The following is a 21981-nucleotide window of genomic DNA, read 5'->3' on the forward strand; positions in this document are numbered from 1 at the left end:
GTATTGCTGTAGTAATACTGTTTTTATATTTTAGTGGTATTTTTGTATTACTTGGGTAGTTTTGAACTATTTGTGCAGTAAGAATTCAGTGACAATAGCTCTGTATTATGATATTGCTGTAGAAGCATTTTTTGTATTCCTGTAGTGTTTTTTATAGTGTTTCTGTTGTATTTTGTAGTTTTTCTGTATTATTTCTGTAGTAGTATTTTTGTAGTATTTCTGTATTATATATTTTTTAATTATTTCTAAGTAATTGTTTTTCTGGTATTTTTGTTATTGTATTGCTGCAGTAATATTTTGTAGTATTTTTATAGTATTTTAAAGTATTTCTGTGGTATTTTAGTAGCATTTTTGTAGTATTTTGTTTTATTTATGTAGTTGTATTCTTGTAGTATTTCTTTGGGAGATGCTTCAAAGTATTTCTGTACTTTTTTAGTATCTCTGTAGTCTGTTTTATTGTAGTAATACTGTAGTAGTATTTTGTAGCATTTCTGTAACATTTCATAGTCTTTTCATCGCAATATTTAAGTAGTATTTCTTTGTAGCATTTTTGGTTATATTTCTGGAATAGTATTTTTGCAGTATTGCTTGGTAGTATTTTTGTATTCTTTCTGTTAAAGTATTCTTATCTTTTTTTAATAGTATTTTTAGTATTTCTGTAGTAGTATTTCTATAATAGAAAATTGTTGTAGTCGTACTTTTGTATTCTTTTTGTAGTAATTCCTGTAGAATTTTTGCATCATTCCATTGCAGTATTTGTTCTGGCATGTCTGTAGTAAAATTTGAATAGTCTTTCTGTAGTAATATTTGTGTAGTATTTCTGCAGTAGTATTTTCTTATTATTTTTGTAGTATTCATGTAGTTCATTTTTAATCTATTTTGAAGAAAAGTAAATACATATATTGAGTCCCTCTTACTAGGCACTTAAATTGATACTTCGTTTTTTTCCAGTCGTTTCGTAGTATTTTTGTAGGAGACACACAAAGAGACAACTGGAATACACATATTGTCATCTTTGTAGTGCATTGGTTAGCACATTTTCATAGCACTTGAAAGGTCTTTGGTGCTAGACCAGGTGGAAACATATGTCAGCCTGGGGAGGGATAGGCACCACCAGGGTGTACTTGCCTAAGACACACCACAGAAAATGGTGCCCTTCTAGTGGTTAAGGGATCCAAACGACTTACCCACCCATACAGATTAAAAAGCCTGCCGGGCTGCATGTTGCCCGTGAGCCACAGCTTGTATTATTTATAGTTTTTGGCACACTTTCATAATGCAAAATGTGAGTCCAAAAATGCAGACGTCAAATTATGGGACCCCCTCCCCGACCTCCTCATTCCCCAAGACTGTCTTTTTTCTAGTTTTCTGCACCAGAATCCATGATATAAAAATGGAGGGCTATAAATTTAACTTAAGTAATGGTTTAATCACACTAATTGATGTGATTTGGAGAACAATGTGAAGAAGAAAAGAAGCCTGCACTGCTATTTTACCCCTTTTTTTAATAGCCAAGTGAGTCTGAGTGGCGCCGCTGCTGCCCCCAAGTGGCTATAAAAGGTAGTGCTCTTTTATATGAGGACCTCAGACGTGGCATAACATTACGTGAGGTTTTTCTTTCTTTCTCAGGGGACAGTGTGTATTATTTAGCGGTCACTAGGGTGAATTAATGTAGGGATTGAAAATTGCGTTTTTAATGTATTCTTAGGTGGAGAAATTTGTATTTATTTTACATAACACGAGGACCTCCAAAAAGTGGCTGACATAATGGCCATCTTGCTACTATGGATACCCCAAAAGACCAAAAACCTTCTCATTGTTTTTATAGGCTTGCATTTTTCTTTTTTCTTTTTTTTTCAATCTTCACTTTTTCCTTAGTGTTATGTTTTCTTTCTTAAAATATCTGCATGCTTTTCTTTTGTTCATTTTTTCTTGCTTTTTTATTTTTATTTTCCTTTTTTTCATGTTGACCTTTATATTTTACTTTGTTTAACTCTTGTTTTAAAAATTATTTTTGTCCTTTTTCCCCTCTGTTACTTTTCTCAAAGTTCTCATTTTTATTTTTTTTCTATGTTCTTTTCTTTCTGTTCCCCCTTTTTTCTTTATCACTTTATTTTTATTTTTTCTCGATTTTTGTTTTTTCACCCCTTTTGTCTATTTCGATCTGTTTAATAATCTTATTTTCTTTTTTTATTCTTTCTTTCTTTACTTTTCCATATCTTTTTTCTTGTTTTTTGTCTTTTTTCTTGTATTCCTTTATTTCCTTCCCCTTTTGATATTTCCCCCCTTCTTTTATTGTCATTTTTATTTTTTCATTTCAATTTTTTTACTTCTTGCTTTTTAAAAGAAAAAGACAGGACCAAAAATAAGAATAAAAATGTTACGTTTTGGTCACTCATAGACCACAAAGTTTGTATGAATTATTGTGCTTTTTACCACTCGTTTCCGGTAGCACAACACAACACAGCAACATCTGAAATGTTTAACACTCCACACTGTCCCTTTAAGCACACAACACACCCACGCCGCCTTAAATCTCGTACCTTCTGCGCATCTTCCCATTTCTCCTTGTTTTCCTCCTCCAAGAGATTGCTGATGATTTGAAAGAAATTCTGGGAAAAGAAAACAAAACAGATGAGAAGCCGCTGCAAATGCGTCACTCTCGCCCCCTCCCCCCCTTATTGTTTTTTACCCTCCTAAAAACAATAATACAACATGCATTTTTTTTACTCATCTCTTGGTGACCTTGTAAGGCTTCCTATCTATCTATCTATCTATCTAATTATATATATATTATATATATTATATATATTATATATATTATATATATTATATATATTATATATATTATATATATTATATATATATATACATTATATATATATCATATATATATTATACATATATATATTTATGGCAGCACGGCGGCGCAGTGGTTAGCGCTTGTGCGGCACAGTTCATGTCATGGGAACCTGTCGTGGGTTCAAATCCAGCTCCAGCCTTCCTGTGCGGAGTTTGTATGTTCTCCCCGTGCTTGCGTGGGTTTCCTCCGGGCACTCTGGTTTCCTCCCACGTTCCAAAAACGTGCATTGGCCGGTCCAAATTGTCCTTAGGTGTGAATGAGTTGTCTGTCCCTGTGTGCCCTGCGGTTGGCTGGCAACCAGCTCAGGGTGTCCCCTGCCCACTGCCGGGAGATGGCTGGGATGGGCTCCAGCCCCCCCGCGACCCTAACGAGGATAAGCGGTACGGCTGATGAGATGAGATATATATTTATTTATTCGATTTTTGTTGTGGGTCTTTGGGTCTTTGTTATTCCACCCCTTACTTTCAGATTTGATAACAAACATTTTATTTTGTTCCCTGTGAATTGAGGGTATTACATCACATCTGGTAAATGTATATTTCTTAGTTCTAACATGATTATATTGTTCTACTAGTGTGTGTGTGTGTGAGTATAACAGAGTGTGTAAGAGTCTATTGTCTATAGTGTGTGTGTGATATATAGGAGTGTGTGTGTGTGTGTGTGAACGCATAGTAGTGTGTGTTCATTAGAGTATAGTAGTATGTGTAAGAGAGTGCAGTAGTGTGTGTATGAGAGTATAATGTTAAGTGTGAGAGAGTATAGTAGTATGTTTGAGAGAGTATAGTAGGTTTTGTGCATGGCTGTGCCTGTGTCTGTATAAGAGTATAGCAGTGTATTTGTATCTCTCACACAAATCAGTGTGTGTTTGATAGTTTAGCAGTAGTAGTCTGTGTGTGTAAAAGCATATTAGTGTGCATATGAGAGTATAGTAGTATGTGTGAGAGAGTATAGTGGTATGTGTGTGAGATTATAATGGTATGTGAGAGAGTATAGTAGGTTTTGTGCATGGGTATGATTTTGTCTTTGTAAATATAGTTATGCATGTGTGAGAGTATGATGTTAAAAGCTCTCTCACATTACCTGTGCGTGTGAGTGTGTGAAAGCATAGTAGTATGTGTATGAGAGTATAGAAATATGTGTGAGAGAATATAGTAGTAGGTCTATGAGATTATAATGGTATGCGAGATAGAGTATAGTAGGTTTTATGCATGGGAATGCTTGTGCCTGTCTAAGTAAAATTTTGCATGTATGAGAGTATGATGTTAAATTGTCTCTCACATATACCTGTATGTGTGTGTGTTTGTAAAAGCATAGTTGTGTGCGTATGAGAGTATAGCAGTATGTGTGAGAGAGTATATTAGAATGTGCATGAGATTATAATGGTGCGTGAGAGAGTATAGTAGGTTTTGTGCATGGGTATGATTGTGTCCGTGTCAATATAGTTGTGCATGTGTGAGAGTATTATGTTAAATGCTCTCTCACATTACTTGTGCGTGTGTGTGTGATAATTTATCCGCATGTGTGTGTGAAAGCATAGTAGTGTTTGTATGAGAAAATACTAGTATGTGTGAGAGAACATAGTATGTTTCGTACATGGATAGGATTGTGAATAGTTGTGCATGTGTGAGAGGATGATGTATTATGTGAGAGCAAGTATATTTCACCTCTCGAATGGCTTTTTATAAAGAAACATTAATGCAATAAACAAATGTGTTTTTGGTTTGCGTTTGAAATCCAAAACCGGTCGTGGTGTCTCTAACACAAGATGAGGGTTAAGTGAGCTTATCGTGTTTGTGTTGTCGAAACACCGATTGTCCTTGAACGCAACGCTGCAGCTTGCAGCAAAGCTATCGAGCGCCGGTAGGGAAATGTGCAGCAGCTGCAATGGTGGGGTGGGGGTATTGGGAGTGGACGCGGGATATGAAAGGGAATGTTTGAGCAGCTGTGCGTATTGTGTTGTTGCTCTCGGGTGCACACCCCGAAGTGGTAATAGGACCTCCATCTGATCCTTAGTCTTGTTATTTCTTCTGGTCCTGCAGTGTGCCTAGGGGGCTCTCCTCTCTCTCTCTTTTTGCCCCCAGTACACCCCCCTCTCTCCCCTCTCTTGACACAGGCTATCTTGTTTTCTACTTGAATGCTTATGCTCCCTCTGGTGGTAATGTGCACACGTTAACACTGCATTATTGCAGAGACTTGTCCAAGGGGGCTGGCGGGAGTTGGCTCTCCAAAGAGCTCAGGTAATAACTGCAGACACAATGTTTTTTTTTCATCTGGTGGATTCTTAATGGTGCAAAAAAATAGCTGAATGGACTGAATGTCGGCTGTCAATATAGAATGAGAATATTTCATATGGATATCAAAGTCAATAAATGAATGTTGAGATTATTATTATATATTTTTTAATTTAGTCATTTTTTCCCTTTTATTAGGAAATGACATGTCTCAAAAAAAAGATTCATAACTACCCTTTATTTGTCCTTGTCATATATTGAAGATAACTCCCCGAAAATCACGAGTATAATAACTGCAATCAAAACCAATTAAACAATATATTATTAAAAGATGAAATAAAATTGACATAATAAAAATAATTGTAAATAAATGAAATAAAAATTAAAAAAATGGAAACGCTTGCTCAGCCTTGTTATGTCATTTAAGTGTAAAGCAAACAAAAACAAATAATTACACTAGAAATAATGATAACTAAAATGAAATGTGGATATAATTTAGGACAAAAAAAGAAAAATAGACACATTCACATACATTAAAACATGTTTAGAAAAAAATAATAATAATAATCAAAAATTAAAATAAAATTAGAAGCCTTTATTTTGTTATTTCATTTGATTTTAAAACAAACATCTAAATGAATAGACATGTTCAGTTCAAATAAATTTGATAAATTTAATAAAAATTAATAAAATAAAAAAGTTCAATCTTTATTTTGTCATTTTATTTAAATGTACACCAGAAAATATAAATAACTAGACTAAAAAATTACAAAAGAATATCATAAAAAGTAAAAACATAAAATGCTTACTCAGTCTTTTTTTGTAATCTCATTGTGCAAATGCAAAGACAATATATGCAAAGAAATAAATCCATTAGATAAATAAAATGGAATAAAATAAAATGAAATAAACACATAGAAGAAAATGTTTACCCCGTTTAAGTGTTATTTTTCAAATGTCACAATATGTTTTAAACCGTTTTTAATCATTGGTAAAACTAGAAACGTATATCTTTGATACAAGCAGAAGTCTTATGTTGATCATCTTGCCAAGAAAAACAATAATATATATTATTAGTAAAGAAGCAACAATAATCATAATCCTAAAACATATAATTATTTATTTATTGATCTTGCTAGCTGGATAACTAAAAACCTACAGATGCAGCTAGCAAGTTTTTGAACGCTTGCCTATGCAGCTAGTTTCCACTAAGTTCTAAATATAAAACAAGCTTTTGTCAAATATTTGACAGAGTTTTGCGTTGAACGATGACAAGGATGTCTTTGAACGCGCCACGTTCGCGGAGGACGTCAATGATCTTCTTGAAGACGGAGGTGGAGCTTTAGCTGTAATCTCCATCATTGACATAAAGAGGATCAGGACCAAGGCCAGTTCGACATGATGAGATGAAAACGGCTTAGGCCCGAAAGTGAAGGAGACTCCTTAATATCATAAAGCCGACCGATTGTTTGCTGCCATATATTTACGTCATTCGTGACGACTTCAGCAAAGGATGGAGATCGCTTTCTGTTTTTAAACTCATGTTGCTCAGGAGGAAAAGCGCTCGGCTTGGGATCAAGAGGTTGCAGGTCCTTCGTGTTATATGTCGAAGTGTCCTGGGGCAAGACACTCAATCCCTAATGCCCCGGATAAGCAGGTAGTTGCCTTGGATGGCTGACACTGCTATCGGTGTGTGTGTGAATGAGTGAAGTGTGAAGCACATTGAGTTTCAGGCATTTAATTTATTGTCCTAAAAAGAAACCCTCAATTGGCATTTAATGTATTGAAAATGTGAACACCGTTATAAGGTCAGTATTTGCTAGAACAAAAAACAGTTTGTAACATTTACTGATAGTTTTTTTTTTAACAATTCACTGATTTACTGGTGTCAACATCGCGTGACGACAGTAACGGAACTATCAAAACGGTGATGTGGTTTCAGTCGGGCCTTTCAGGTATTAGGTCTACCCTCAATACTCATAGCCACTTTGGACAGAGTCATTTACATTGGACTTTGCCCGGAAATGAGACTTCTAATAAGAACTGAACAGTTTTGCCCATGGCTAAAAGCTGTTCCATGTACTGTGTTCAAGAAATATTTGTGGTTTTTTTTCGTTTGTTTGTTTTTTTCAACTGTGTGTTTTTTGTCGACTTAAAAATGTACTAAAGAAGTATTTAAATTTAACTTGCCTTAAGCTGTAGTAACCCTGGTTATAGCTAAAGTAAATGATCAATGCTCCCTCATCTGTTTGCTTTGTGTTTCCCCGAGTTTGGTACAAGCTAGCATTTAGCTTCTAGGCTAACTGGCTTGCAGAAGTTATCTGTTATCCCCTCGCTACTTCCCTCTTCGTACTTTGTGGCCTTAGTTTGGAAAGAAAAAAGTTACAAATCATTATCCCCGATCACATTTTGTTGCAATTAGGGACAATCAGAGCGCATCTTGTCAGCCCTGGCGGCTCTGTTTTGCTGTTCTGTTGTCTAAAAAGTAAACTGCACCTGCCACAATCCAATATCCCTGATTGCACATATCTGTCAATGGGCTGGTAGATTGCATTTTTGTCAGGCTTGGTGGCTTTTTCTGGCCGTCCTGCCCACCAAAAAGTGAACTACACTCGTGTGGCCATAATCCGTTATCCCAGATTGCATATTACTGCAAGCGGGGACTGGAAAAGCGCATTTTTGTCTGGATCGGTTTTAATTTTTGCCATCCTGTCTACCAAAAAGTGAATTGCACTCATGTGGCCATAATCCGTTATCCCTGATTCCATTTTGCTGCAAGTAGGGACCGACAGAACACATTTATGTTGGCTCTGGTGGTTCTTTTTTGCCAAATTGTTCATCAAACAGTGAACTGCACTCGTGCTGCGCGATCCATTATACACAATTGTATATTACTGCAGTTTTGGCGCACTTACACTGAAATGCATGGTTGTGGCCGCGATCTTTTATCCCCAGCCTATTGCTGACAGCAGGGCCCAGCAGAGCAAATATTTTTCATAGTTCAGTAGGCTGAAGTGATCAATTGTGGCCTGCCTAAACCAAAGGGCAGCATTTTGCTGTGATCCATTATTCCAGGTTGACTATTGCTAAGAGCAGGAGAAAATGTGAGTCATGCGAGGTGACTCCAATTCAAAAGTAAAAGAAATTACATAGAATTATAAAAACACTTTAAAATACATATATACATTTTACCTTAAATATTTCGCAACTATATAAAAAAAAGGAAAATAATTGCTCTCTCTCTCTCAAGAAAACAAACATTTAACTTGATTCTTTCTTTTCAACTAATTGATTAAAGAAAAAAAACACCGTACATTAAAAATGATTTTGAATAAAGCTTTGAAAATCACACACACGCTTTTATCACACGACATTTACCTGCACGTCATCGGAGGAGGGTTCGTAGCTGGCCCTTTTGAAGGTCTCGGTGACATTTCGTAGGATCTCCACGGAAGAGAGCAGGTCTCCGGCGTAGAAGTTTTTCCTCTGGGTCAGGTCTAGAAGGTTTTTGGTCACCTGGGACATCCCGTCCCCCGCCAGCATCCTTTGGCCCTTCGCCAGGTGGCCCTGGACCTCCAAAAACAGGAGAGGACAAGGACTTGGGGCATCGCCATCCTTCACATTTTCAAAATTAAGTGTACTTATGGTATGAAACTTAATTTTGTTTCAGGCAGGCTCCAGTGCCTCGTGCAATACAAGATGAGCCAAGGGAGCCACATTTTAAATAAAAAAGTGAAACTTAAACTTTGTAAAACGCAGTCCAAAAAATCTGATGAATGCTGTAGAAATATATGGTAAATGTACTGTTTCAAGGTAGGTTGTCCAAGCTAGGGTTTAAGTGTCGTTTGTGGCCCACCACAGCTTATATTCATTTTTTACATTATTTTTTCCCCAAATTATTTTTCATATACTGTACAATGTTTTGAATATTCAAGGTTGCAAATGAACCATCTTAGAATCGTGAAAGTAAGGCTTTTCTTTACATAATTTAACCTTTTCTGTGAAATCGCAAAAAAAGATAAAATAAACAAAAAAAAAAAGATGAAATAAGAGGGAAAAAAACAACAAAAGTAAAATTTAAAAAAAGCAAACAAAAAGTAGGGATGAAACAATATTAAATTGAACAATCAAATTAATTAAAAACAAACAACAATAGAATGAGACCAGATCAACGTAAAATCAAACCAAATAAAATGAAACAAAAAACAAAAGAAAACAAAAAAAAAATAGGAAAACATAAAATATACAAAAAATAGTTTTGTGTGATCGGTATAAAATCAAAACTAATTGAAATAAAATAATTGAATTAAAAATTATGATAAAATTAGAAACATTTGAAAAATAAGACTTAAAAAAGATTTTTTAAAAATTGAAGACTTATCTTGAAAAATATAGCAAATCGGGTGACTTTGGTTAAAAGTATATTGAAGCAAAAATGTTAAAAAATTGCCCTCTTAATCAAAACAAAAAGAGTAGGGGCAAAAAAAACTGACCTTTATTTTAAAATGAAATTAATGTAAGTGGGTAATAATCAATTTTTGATATCATGTTTCAAAGTTTTCGATTCAGTAACTAAGAGATTTCCCTAGAGTTTGTACGACATGGCGCTCTTCTACAGGTGCTTTGTTTTCCATCATCGTATTTCCTCCATTTACATCCCCGGATGATTCATCAACCCAACACAAATGAGGTGTGCCAAAACCACAATTAACCGAACAACCAAACGTTCCCTCTCCTGTCCGCGGTCTGACGAGAGCAGATGATTGGTGGCGAGAAAGGCGGTTACGATTTGATGTATCGTGAAAAGACGATGCGGGGAAGGAGAGCTGACGTTGCACCTACTGATTGCTGCAAGTAGCGGAATTCGTTTGTTATGCATCGGGCGTAGCTGGGCTGCTCCCAGAAGGCCATGCCGCGATGGTCCAATGAGCAGCGCCGACTCGTCGTGCCTGCCAGACAAAAAGGAGGGATTAGGAGAGAATTGAAGGAACAGGAAATGAAAGAAAGGGGAAAAAAAGCAGAGGATAGTGAGTTCTTTTCATGAGATATTTAAGGATCCCTCTTTTGTCCGGTTGTACGGCTCATCGCTCGTTATCAAAATTTGATGCGGGATTCAATTATGCACGTATCGGCGGTAAAACTCTATTTCGCTTGATTTGTAATGTATGCAGGACGTCTTGCGGTATTAACCGGACGTATGAAGATGGGATAGGTTTATTCGAGCGTTATTAAAACGGGATCGAGTGAATTGGGGGGGGAGATATCGTATTTTATACGGTTAATTTTGGAACTGGGGTTGTTAGCATTCCGCGATCACAGCAGCAATTGGAAAAAACTGTATTTTGGTTGAATATTTTTGTCAATTTAAGTTGAAGTTGCCCTCTGAAAGCCTCAGACTGAGAAACGATTCACAAAAAATCGTAACGAAATACTCATTTTCGTAGTCTACCGTATTTTCCGCACTGTAAGGCGCACCTAAAAGTCTTAATTTTTTTCAAAAGCTGACCATGCGCCTTATAATACAGTGCGCCTTATATATGGATCAATATTAAGTCGCAAAGTCTTGCAACTAATGCAAGACGCCGCAGACTAGATTTTCCCCCAAACGCGAAGTAGTCCGCGGTGTATGCTGGGATTTATATACCGGCGTTTCATTGGCTAGCCAATGTGTCAATCATCATTTGAATCCATCACTATTGGCTAAAGTTATTCGGAGGTAAAGGGGGCGGATCCTTTTTATCATTTAGAGGCTCGCATAGGCTAAAGGGGCAAAACAAACCCTGCAAATGGTCGAAAAAGATGTGTCAATGATCAGTTGAATTGATCACTATTGGCTAAAGTTATTCGGAGGTAAAGAGGGCGGATCCTTTTTATCATTTGCAGGCTGGCATAGGCTAAAGGGGCAAAACAAAGCCTGCAATTGGCCGAAAAAGATGAATGTGAATAGCATGTTGGGTTGACGGCATAGAGAAAACGGTATTTTACTATTCTGTACTGTATTTGTAAATATTTTACTCTCCTGGATTTACTACACTCACGGATACAAGAGGACCATGGTTGCACATTATTATTGAACACAACGACTTCGGTGAGCTACTCCGGCTATATATTTTCCCAGTATCTTGTTTCAGAGTGATATCGATGTTTCTGTGATGGGTCTTTTTTTAAATTAAACTCAATTCCAAGTGTTTATTGTCATATGCACAGCAAAGTTGCGAGCGAAAAAGAAAATAGAAACTAAGGAATGGTTGGCATTTCTTGAATCCCAAGACTTTAACCTTCCGAATGATATTTGGAACAATGCATTTGAGTGACGGACACCGCATCCGCACGTGTTCTAGACACGTATTTGCTTCTTTGCAAGCTTTCTGAATGTTAAGGGGGTAATAAGTTTGACTGAATTATCTGACTGTTTTGTCGACGTTCCCATTGTAGCGCCTTATAATCCGGTGCGCCTTATGTATGGAAGATATAGGACCAAAAACTATTTTTTGGGGGTGGCCCTATAACCCGGTGCGCCCTATAGTGCGGAAAATACTGTAATTGCTGTTATTAGCTAGACATTATGAGAAACTAGTTACTCCAGCTTCAATTTATTTAAGTACGAAGGAACCTGGATACTATCACAGCTCCATTTATTTCCTTTGTTGTCCTTCTTAACAAGTTGGACACATTTGACTTTTGCCTGGGTAATTAATCGAATTCATCGACTAATTTATCTTGTGTAAAATCGTAGATACAAGTGGCTGTAATGAGTTTCCAGGGTGGCTGGGCTCTCCCTTAGAGATAGGGTGAGAAGCTCAGACATTCGGGAGGGACTCTGTGTAGAGGCACTAGTTCTCCGCATTGAGGTGGCTCGGGCATCTGTTAAGGATGCCACCCTTGGGAGGTGTTCCAGGAATGTCCCAGGACACGCTGGAGACACTATGTCTCTAGGTTGGCCTGAGAATGCCTCGGGATCTCGCTGGGGGAGCTGGATGAAGTGGCTTGGGATAGGGAGGTCTGGGCCTCCCTTATAAGGCTGCTGCCTCGCAACCCGATGCCGGAAAAGTGGAAGAAAATGGATGGATGTTTGAGATATCGTAAATTGTCGTGAAATTAAGTGGAAGAGGAAACCAAGCTATTATCACGGATCTATTTTTTTCCTTATTTGTCCTTCAGCACAAAATGGAGTCATTTGGGTTAGGGTTTGGCAATTCATCAAATTAATTGATCAAATAGTCATTTTCAAAAGCTTAATTAATTATCATGAGCTCGATGGACTCACAGCTCAAACTGTATTTTTCGTCCTTCTGCACACGTTTGAGGCATTTTGCTTTAGTGCTAAGAAATTAATCGAATTAATCAATTAGTGGTGGTCGATTCATCACAACAAGTAAGATGTTTTGCTTTAAACTCTGTATTCTGCAAATTATTTTTTTTCAAATGAACCATGCACATAACATCATTATGAATTAATTCATTTGATAATCGATTGGTTGTCGATTATTCCGATAAACCAAGACTTTTTATTTTTAACTCTGAATTCTAAAACAGTTTGTTTTTTTACCCAAACGAAAGTAAACATTTATTATGTAAAAATTAGTTCTCCAAAATACATGAATTTCATTAATGGTTAGTTCATTTAATAATCGATCGCTTGTCGATTGATTGATCGATGAGTTGTTGCACTTCTCAGTCATGTTCTGTATATTGTAATCGACGTACATAATTTGTGATGGTTAATGTTAAAATACTCAAGTCTTTCCTTTTTTTACATGAGAGCTTTTCAGTGTCTAAGCATCTGGAAGTCGTGTCGTCGTAATTGCTTTCTCATTTTATGTGACATCTTACTTAATTGAGGGTTCAAGAGAGAGAGAAATTGAAAGAAATTTGACCTGCCTTTTGTCATCCAAAAATATACACGAAAAAGTAGATTATCCCCATGTCAGGAAAAATATACGACTTTATGCAAATAAGGGAAAATGATAGTCAAGCGGAAACGAAATATTTGAAAAAAAAGACGAAAAAAGACTGGTAAGCCTGAGAGCTTGCTAAGTAACACTCTGAGTTGTTTTTTTTTATTAGTGTGATTGAGTTCGTTTGAACAAAAAGTCCTTAGCTGCAAAATCAATCAAAAATGGATTCAAGTGGGATTACAAGAACATTTAATTCTTACATTGAAACAGTTTTAATTATGGCTGACTGGGGCAAATATGGGCCAAATTGGCGGATTGAGGCAAACCGAGGCCCACTGGAGACAAATGGGGCAGACTGGGGCAGAATGAGGCCAAATGGGGCGATGTTAGTTGACTCAAAGCAAATGAGGCCAAATTGGACCAGTTGAAGGTGGATGGGGATGAATGGGGCCAAACGAATGAAGACTGGAGCAGATTGGGGCAGACTTAAGCAAAATGGGAGGGATTTAGGTTTTTGGGGCAATATGGGGCCCAATGAGGCGTATTGGTCTTATTGGGGCCGACTGGGGCCTAATGGGCCTGACTAATGCTACTTGGGGCAGACTGGGGTCCAATGGGGTAGACTGGGGCAAGATGGGGATAAACAGGCCCACCTTGGGCTGAAGGGGAGCATTCTGGTCCCAAATGAGGCCAACTGAGGCTGAATGGGGCCAACAGAGCAGAATGGGGGTGACAGGAGCCTAATGTAGCTGGTTGGTACCACACCGGTTAGAAAGGGACCAAATGGGGCCGACTAGGGTCAAATGGGAATGACTGGAGCTCAATAGAGCTGACTGGGACAAAATGGGTCCGAACATGGCCAAGTTGGGATGATTGGGCAGACTGGGGCCTTTTGGGGCAGAATAGGGCCAACTGGAACTGACTTACTCCACCTGGGGCAGCTTGGGGCTGACAAGGGCTAAGTGGGCTGACTCGGGTAAACTGCGGCCTACTGTAGCAGAATAGGACCAAATTGGGCTCACTGGGGGCACATGGTGTAGATTGGGACCAAATTATGTCATATGGAGCAGACAGGGGCCAAATGGGGCTGAGTCAGGCCACAAGGGGCAGACTAATGAAGAGAGGGGCAACCTGGGCCCATATGAGCTTAATTTGAGACCAATGGGGGTTCTCCATTTCCCTGATTTGACCGATGAGGTTTTTGTTGTAAACACAAACAAAATAAACCCAAACAGAAAGTGTAGATATGTGACAGGTCGAATAAACGTCTGACAAACAGACGGCATGAAATTTTTGTTGATGTTGTGCTAGACATCCAAACGGACGCCAACAAGTCAGAAATCCTTCAGTTTCCTGTAGCTTTACTTGTCAGCTGCATTGCTATCATCAAAAAAGGAGTGTCAAAACCGACAATATGAAAAATCAAACAGAAAAACAAACATGTTCGTGTCTCACAATTTTGTTCCCGCCTCATTTCCTGGCAGAGGTCGGCTTTTCAGAGTTAAAAAAATAAATAAAGCTACTGCTGTCTGACGCGATCCACTCGAATCTTCTGCGGAAGCTGATCCCGTTGTGTTGCTTGTTCGGAAAAAAAAAATCAGGCGCTGTTGTCCACCTGTCCCCTCTGGACAGTCCCAATTTGACCCCCGCCCACAAGGGGTGACCCCATCTTTTGGCCCCTAGTGGCGGTTGTCAGCGGTGACGGGTGAGGCGCAGACGCCGTTGCCTCGCCACTGTTTCTGCCAAGACCTTGATGATGACCTTGATGATGACTGTGATGGAGCCAGAGTAAGCACCCGCTACCCCCGATTCCCCTCATTCTTCTATCACACCCCCACGCTAAGCTCCCCCACATGCCCGGCTTCATCCCCCCCCATATGTACCGTATTTTCCGCACTATAAGGCGCACCGGGTCATAGGGCGCACCCCCAAAAAATAGCTTTTGGTCCTATCTTTTCCATACATAAGGCGCACCGGATTATAAGGCGCTACAATGGCAACGTGGACAAAACAGTCAGATAGTTCAGTCAAACTTATTACCTCCTTAACATTCCGAAAGCTTGCAAAAAAGCAAATGCGTGTCTCAGAGATGTACGGAAACAGTGTCTATACGATGTCACCAATCACTCAAATGCATTGTTCCAAATATCATTCCGAAGGTTAAAGTCTTGGGATTCAAGAAATGCCAAACATTTCTTAGTTTCCATTTTATTTTTTGCTGGCAACTGTGTGGACAGCAAAGTAAGAATTTTATTGTGCAGGGAAACAGGATTCTTTACTGTGCATATGACAATAAACACTTTGAATTGAATTTAGTTTAAAAATAGACTCATCACAGAAACATCCAGATCGTTCTAAAACAAGATACCGGGAAAATATAAAGCCGCATAGCTCACCCAAGTTCTCTTGCAGCCGTCACGTTCAATAATGATACGTAACCATGGTCTTCTTACAACCGTGAGTGTAGTAAATCCAGGAGAGTAAAATATTTACAAATACAGAATAGTAAAAAATATTTTCTCTATGCCGTAGTGCAACCCAACGTGTGATTCACATTCATCTTTTTCGGGCAATTGCAGGCTTTGCTTTGCCCCTTTAGCCTATGCGAGCCTGTAAATGATAAAAAGGATCCGCCCCCTTTACCTCCGAAATACTTTAGCCAATAGTGACTGATTCAAATGATGATTGACACATTGGTTAGGAAATGAAACGCCGGTATATAAATCCCAGCATACACCGCGGACGACTTCGCCTTCGGGGGAAAATCTAGTCGGCGGCTGCTTGCCTTAGTTGCAAGACTTTGTGACTTAATATTGATCCATATATAAGGCGCGCTGTATTATAAGGCGCATTGGTCAGCTTTTGAAAAAAATAAAGGCTTTTAGGTGCGCCTTGTAGTGCGGAAAATACGGTAATTATTTTTTTTTGTGCTGTTTAATTTCTCATCCTCGTTAGTCTCAAAGGGTTTTAGTGCAGTTTATTCTTGACACCACAAATGGAGCAGACCGGGGCTGTAAGGGGCAAAACGGGGCTGACCGCGGCCAAATAACCAACCTGGGGTGCCTGGGGCAACCTGGGACAAAATTTAGGGCTGTATGGGACAAAATGTGGCTAACTGGGGCCTCCTTGGACACAATGGAGCCGTATCGTGGCAATTAGGGCTCAACCGGGCTGAAGGGTTAGAATAAGGCTCACTCGGGACAAATGGAACAAAAAAGCCCACCTCAAGAAGCCTGGGGCATGAATTGGACAAATGGGAAGTAATTCGGACTGACTGGGATGTATGGGGCAAAATAGAGCCGACTGGGGTAGAATGGGACCGACGTAGGCCACCTGACGTAGAATTCGGCCAAATGGGGACACTTTGGACTGAATGAGCCAACTGGAGATGACGGGGGCTTTATGGGGCCGACTGGGGGCCTAAAAGATGCACATAAGCCACCTGGGCCAGCTTGAGACATAATGGAGGACATAAAGGGGCAATTGTGCTAAATGGGGCTAACCCAGGTAGAAAGAGGCCCACTTGGACCAAATGGGACTGACTTAAGCCACCTGCCAAAAACTGCATTATTGGGTCTAAATGGGGCAGAGACTAGATGGATCCGACTTAAACCACCCGGGGGAGTCTGGGGGGCTGAATTGGGCCAAACAGGGGAGATTGGAGCCTACTGGAGTTGAATGAGGCTGTATTGGGAGAATCAGGCCAAATGGTGGTAATTTGGGCCGAGTGATGCTAAAGGGAGAAGCAAAAACTTGATAACCAAGGAAACAAAACAGTTTAAGTCACATAAGTCATATACCTGTAGAGCTCCAGGGCTCCATGCCCTCACAAACTGTCGTATTATCTTACACCATATATTTTTTTCAAACGTGTTGATTTATGTAGTTTAACATGTTATATTGTACATGAGTTTCGTTCTATCATATACATTGTTAAAATTACATTTTGTTGTGAGATACTGAATTGCTCGACATGAATGAGGTTTATTAAAAAAAAAAGGTTAAAAAAGGAAGTAGCTTGGACGTACACTGTAGAAGAAGAAATACATGCAAATATAACTAAGTAGAATAATACATTTTCGTATTCAAATTATGAATGCATTTTCTGCATTAAATTATTGTTGGGGCCGATTAAAGGGATAACCACAAACCTGTCTTTTTTCATTTTCTCCTTTTATATTTCCTTTTTTTCTTAACGTCTTTATACAACATAATCATTCGTAATATAATGCATCAAAGCAAGTGAGCCGTTAATGAGTTGAGTCAAAGAAGTCGGTTCTCTAAAAAGAGACGGACTTCCTTTCACTACATCAAACCGCTCTCTTTGTTTGCAACGATAAAAACTGATACCGAGATAGAGGCTACCGCGGCGAACCCGTTTGACTTGATCGATTTGCCGTTTCGTGATAGTCGTTGTATACCAGATGGTACCCATCATTGACAAATTTGCGTTTTTCTGTACAAATTTCCTTAAAATGCATAATAAACGAACTTTGTACAACAAAAACGTACAGGTTGACAGGTATGAAGTCATATCACCAAAATAAGTACAAATCTTTTCTCTTTACTCAATGTTGTCAGTCCGTCTGCGAAGACTGTATTCTAATCTAAAAACCAGTGGGTTAGAGTTCTTGTCCCCCTGCCTTTTTGTACTACAGTAGCATCTCAGTGTCATGAAGATTTTGCTATTATTGAATCCAAAAGCAAATGAGAGGCTTCTGAAATAATGACATGTCCTTACCCGTAGCGTTAGGGGGGCATCTATTAAAGGCAAGTTCCCCCGATGGCGTCCGTCTCCACAACATGGACACGGCGTAATCCTCGGGACAAATTTCGTACGGAGCTGAAATGAAAAGTCAGAGAATTGAGCCACACACAAACACACATTACACAATTACACATTTATTTAGTGCTTTCCAACTCACTGAAGACCTCCCAAAGCGCTTTACACTCACCCATTCACACACACACTCACACGCCGATAGTGTCTTGCCCAAGGACGCTTCGACATTTAACCCGGAGATGCTGGGAATCGAACCCGCGACTTCTCGTCCCAAGAATTACATCACGTTTTGTTTTTTAACGAGATTGGTTGGATCCCTTAACCACTAAGGCCATAGGGGTACCATTTCCTCTGGTGTGTCTTGGGCAAGTACAGCCTGGTGGCGCCCATCTATCTCCACCCAGTCTTGAACCAGGAACCTTTTGCGTGCTAGGCAAATGTGCTATCCACTGCACTACCAACATTTTTTAAAGAAACCACATCTTTTGAATATACATAGCCAAATTTGAGGAAAACAAATTATTTATTGGGTTGTATTTTTTAGGATAGTCACAACTAAAAATACAGAAATTGTGTAACAACTAGAAAAGTCTGAAGTTCTAACAAAATAATTTAATGGTAAAAGTCACAAATAATGCAGTTTTTTCCTCCATTCAGTGCCATTGACGTCCATAGAAATCAGGGGTTATGAATGAATTATTGCCCATAATGCCTTTAAATATTTTAGTTTGTTTTTTTGTAGTTTTTTTGTATTAATTCACAATTTGACTCTAGCTACTAGGTTTTTATGAAAACAAATTTAGTTTTTTTTCATTTATTTTATTCACTAAAAATTTAATTTTGTGTAAAAGAACATCGGAATCGTTTTTTAACTTTAAAATAAATGGGGTCATAGCATTCGCAACAACACTCAAAATCATAATTTGGTATAAAGATAAGCTGTTCCGCTTCCAAACTATTGAAATTGTGGTTTTGTACCAAATAACTGACCAGAATTTTTGATTTATTCTTGAATTACATCATTTTGTGTGGAAAACACTCAATGAACAACCCAAAATGTGATCTTTTTTTTTAAATATATAATCTAAAAGAATAGATCAGTGCATTTTTGTTTGTTTTTGCTTTTTAATTTTCCTTTTTTTTCTTGCTGTTTCCTTCTTTTTTCCCCCATTTCATTTTTTAGTTTTTTTATCCCAGCCATTTGCCTTTTCTTCCTCGCTTTATTATTATTCTTATTATTTTTCTCTGTTTTTCAATATTATTTTTTTCTTCTTTTGTTTGTCTTTTTTTCAGACTGCCCTCACTACTACATCCAGTTTACTTTGGGTGGGGCAGAGCGTGTCTCTGGGTTAAGTAATGGCACCAATCGTCAACCCCTCCCGGCCTCCCCGGGATTAGTGTTAGCATGCTAGTAAATTAAGACTTTCACGCAGGTACTCTTTCTTAATCAAAAGTAAATTATTTCCCTTCTTTTAAACATTTAGTGAGTTATGAGTTAAACCATATTTTTAAGGTTCATTTGCTGACTCAGAAACTTTCTTAGGAAAAAAAACAGGTAAAACCGCATTAGCACGCTAGTAATGCTACTAGTTACTGAAATGTGTGTAGCTAATCTTGTTTATTTATGCAACGTGAATGGTTTTCCTGTTTCTAAGCATTTAGTTAGTTTACCACCAAGTTTATATGATGTTTTTTTGACTCAAACTCTTTGCCAACGTGAGTTACTAGCATGGGAACTTAGCATTAGCATGCTAGTTGTTCATTGCAATTTGTGCTTATAATATTGGTTTATTTTGTAACATAACTTAATTTCTTCATTTCAGTATTTCTTTGAGTCCCCTACGTGGTTGACTGAGACTCTTTTCTAGAAGTAGAATAACAAAGTAAGACAGCGTTAGCATGCTAGTAGTTTAGTGAAATGTGTGTTGGCTAATGTTGCTTCTTCTGCTATTGTAAATGTTTTTTTCTGTTACTGACCATTTTGTTCGCCACCATGTTTATATATTCAGTTTTTGACTTACACTCTTAGCAAAAGGGAATAATAAGCATGGCAAGTCAGAGTAAGCATGCTAAGAGTAATTCAACTTCATAATCAAACCAGACTCTGGAACTTCTGACTTTTTGGTCGTTTATCTGTCTCAATGAGAATCTTTAATATTTGATGGCGTGACCTAAAAAGGAAAGAGGCATAGTGGATTTTGCCTCACCCGGGCATCGTTGGTCGCTGCACTTTCGGACTTCTTCCTTGTTTCCGTGGCATTGATGCCCGCTCGTTGCCGCACCCTGGCACACTCTGGTTCGTCTTTGCCATCCGCCGTCGCACGACTTGGAGCAGCCACTCCACGGTCCCCATAGGTTCCATTGCCCGTTAGCTGGGACAGAAATTAGGATCAAATTGAAAAATTAAAATAACAACCCCAGAATAGGGTAAATCGAAATAGCATCGGTCCTCCCAAAAGCAGACATTGACGTTGAGTTCTTGATTTATTTAGACGTTGAAAATATGTCTAATAGACGTCTTAAAGATGCCGCGGTTCCTCTCAACATGTTTTCAAAATCTTTCTAATATTGTTTCAATGTAATTTCAAAGTCTTGTCAACCAGTTTTTTTTCAATGTTTTTTTTCAATGACCTTTTAGTGACGTTTCCATTGTTTTCCAATGTCCATTCAACATATTCTCAACCAGTTTCTTGAAAGAGGTTTTTCAACATATTTTCAATATTTTTTTTAAATTAATTTTCATTGACATTATTACGTATTTTCACGTTTTTTCAACCATTTTTTTACAATGTCTTTTCAACGTCTATTCAATGTCGTTTCAATGTCTTCTTGACTGTTTTTTTTTCAACCAGTCTTTTTTTAACATCTTTCAATTTTTATATTCAATGACTTTTCAATGTATTTTCAATGTCTTTTTAACTTGTTTTTTTCAATGACTTTTTAGTGTATTTTGAAGGCCTTATGAACCAGTTTTTTCAATGTATTTTTAATGTTTTTAATGACTTTCCAATTACTTTTTAAAGTTTTTTTTAAACTTTCTTAACAATTTTTAAAAAAAGTTTTCTTAACGTCACATGGTTTTTTTAAAATACAAAAAAAAATAAGAAAAATATTTAAAGGCATTATGGGCAATAATTCATTCATAACCCCTGATTTATATGGGCGTCAATGGCGCTGAATGGAAGACATTTGACAAAACTGCATTATTTGTGACTTTTACCGTAAAATCATTTCAATTCATTTTCAATGTAATTTCAACCTCCTCTCAACCAGTACCTTTAACCAGTTTTAGAAAATGACTTTTCAATGACATTCCAATGTATTTTCAACGTATTTCCAACCAGTATTTCTTCTCAACGTCTATACAACGTCTTGTGTTGTTTCAATGTATTCTTGACCAGTTCTTTTTCAACATTTTTTTTTCAACGTCTTTCAATGTTTTTGTTCAATTACTTTTCAATTTTCTTTTCAACGTCTTTTTAACCTGATTTTCAATGTCTTTTTAACGCCTTTTTAACGTCTTTTCAACGTCTTTTCAACGTCTTTTCAACGTCTTTTCAACGTCTTTTCAACGTCTTTTCAACGTCTTTTCAACGTCTTTCCAATGTCTTCTCAACCAGTTTTTCAACCAGTTTTTCAACCAGTTTTTTACTTCAATGTTTTTCTTCAATTACTTTTTAATGTATTTTCGAACTCTTTTCTGCTAGTTTTTCTCGAGGTCTTTTCATTTTTTTTTTCTTTTCAATGACTTTTCCATGTACCGAGCACCCAGAGTGTCTGGCTAGTTAATTCTTTATTTTTTGTTTTCACTAAAAGTCAAATCCGGTGTAAGTTTTGTGTATTTCTTTATAGTGACTGTGGGCAACAGACTCTCACCTTAACATGGTGCTTTTTTACTAAAAACACTAGTGCTGGGAGGATAAACAAACACAGACCACACACAACAGTTAAGCTAGGCTGCTCATTCTTGCATTTGATTCCATGCAACTAAAATGAGGACTAATATACGTTGATGATAACAAAGTGATGGGTGCCAAAATAAACACAACATACTCTCACCGAAATACACCGGAGCCTCCACAGACTCCGCCCCTATGCTGCAAGTGACACAAGCCACTAGCGGAAGCAGTGCTAAGAATCAAATGGATTGAACCATTTCAAGGCAGAAGGGTATTTCCCACGGTTTGTTGTTCACATTTATGTCTT

The 21981-nt window shown here is 37.9% G+C and overlaps 1 protein-coding gene across 5 annotated transcripts in view; it reads right to left on the reverse strand.

Moving 5' to 3' along the window:
* Positions 1-21981, reverse strand: part of adgrb3 (adhesion G protein-coupled receptor B3) — a 224991-nt gene that overhangs the window by 83950 nt on the left and 119060 nt on the right. For 3 of the 5 annotated variants that reach the window (XM_088351661.1, XM_088351660.1, XM_088351662.1), the window contains 5 exons: positions 19983-20147; positions 17734-17835; positions 9936-10043; positions 8473-8669; positions 2544-2612 (listed from right to left, as the gene is read on the reverse strand). In XM_088351661.1, coding sequence (XP_088207787.1) covers positions 2544-2612; positions 8473-8669; positions 9936-10043; positions 17734-17835; positions 19983-20147 — 641 coding nt within the window. The remainder of the gene's footprint in view (positions 1-2543; positions 2613-8472; positions 8670-9935; positions 10044-17733; positions 17836-19982; positions 20148-21981) is intronic. The other 2 variants (XM_088351659.1, XM_088351658.1) reach the window with 1 other exon arrangement.

Source organism: Urocampus carinirostris, chromosome 13 (assembly GCF_059441175.1).
Source record: "Urocampus carinirostris isolate Australia breed hairy pipefish chromosome 13, RoL_Ucar_1.0, whole genome shotgun sequence".
In the NCBI taxonomy this organism is placed as follows: domain Eukaryota; kingdom Metazoa; phylum Chordata; class Actinopteri; order Syngnathiformes; family Syngnathidae; genus Urocampus; species Urocampus carinirostris.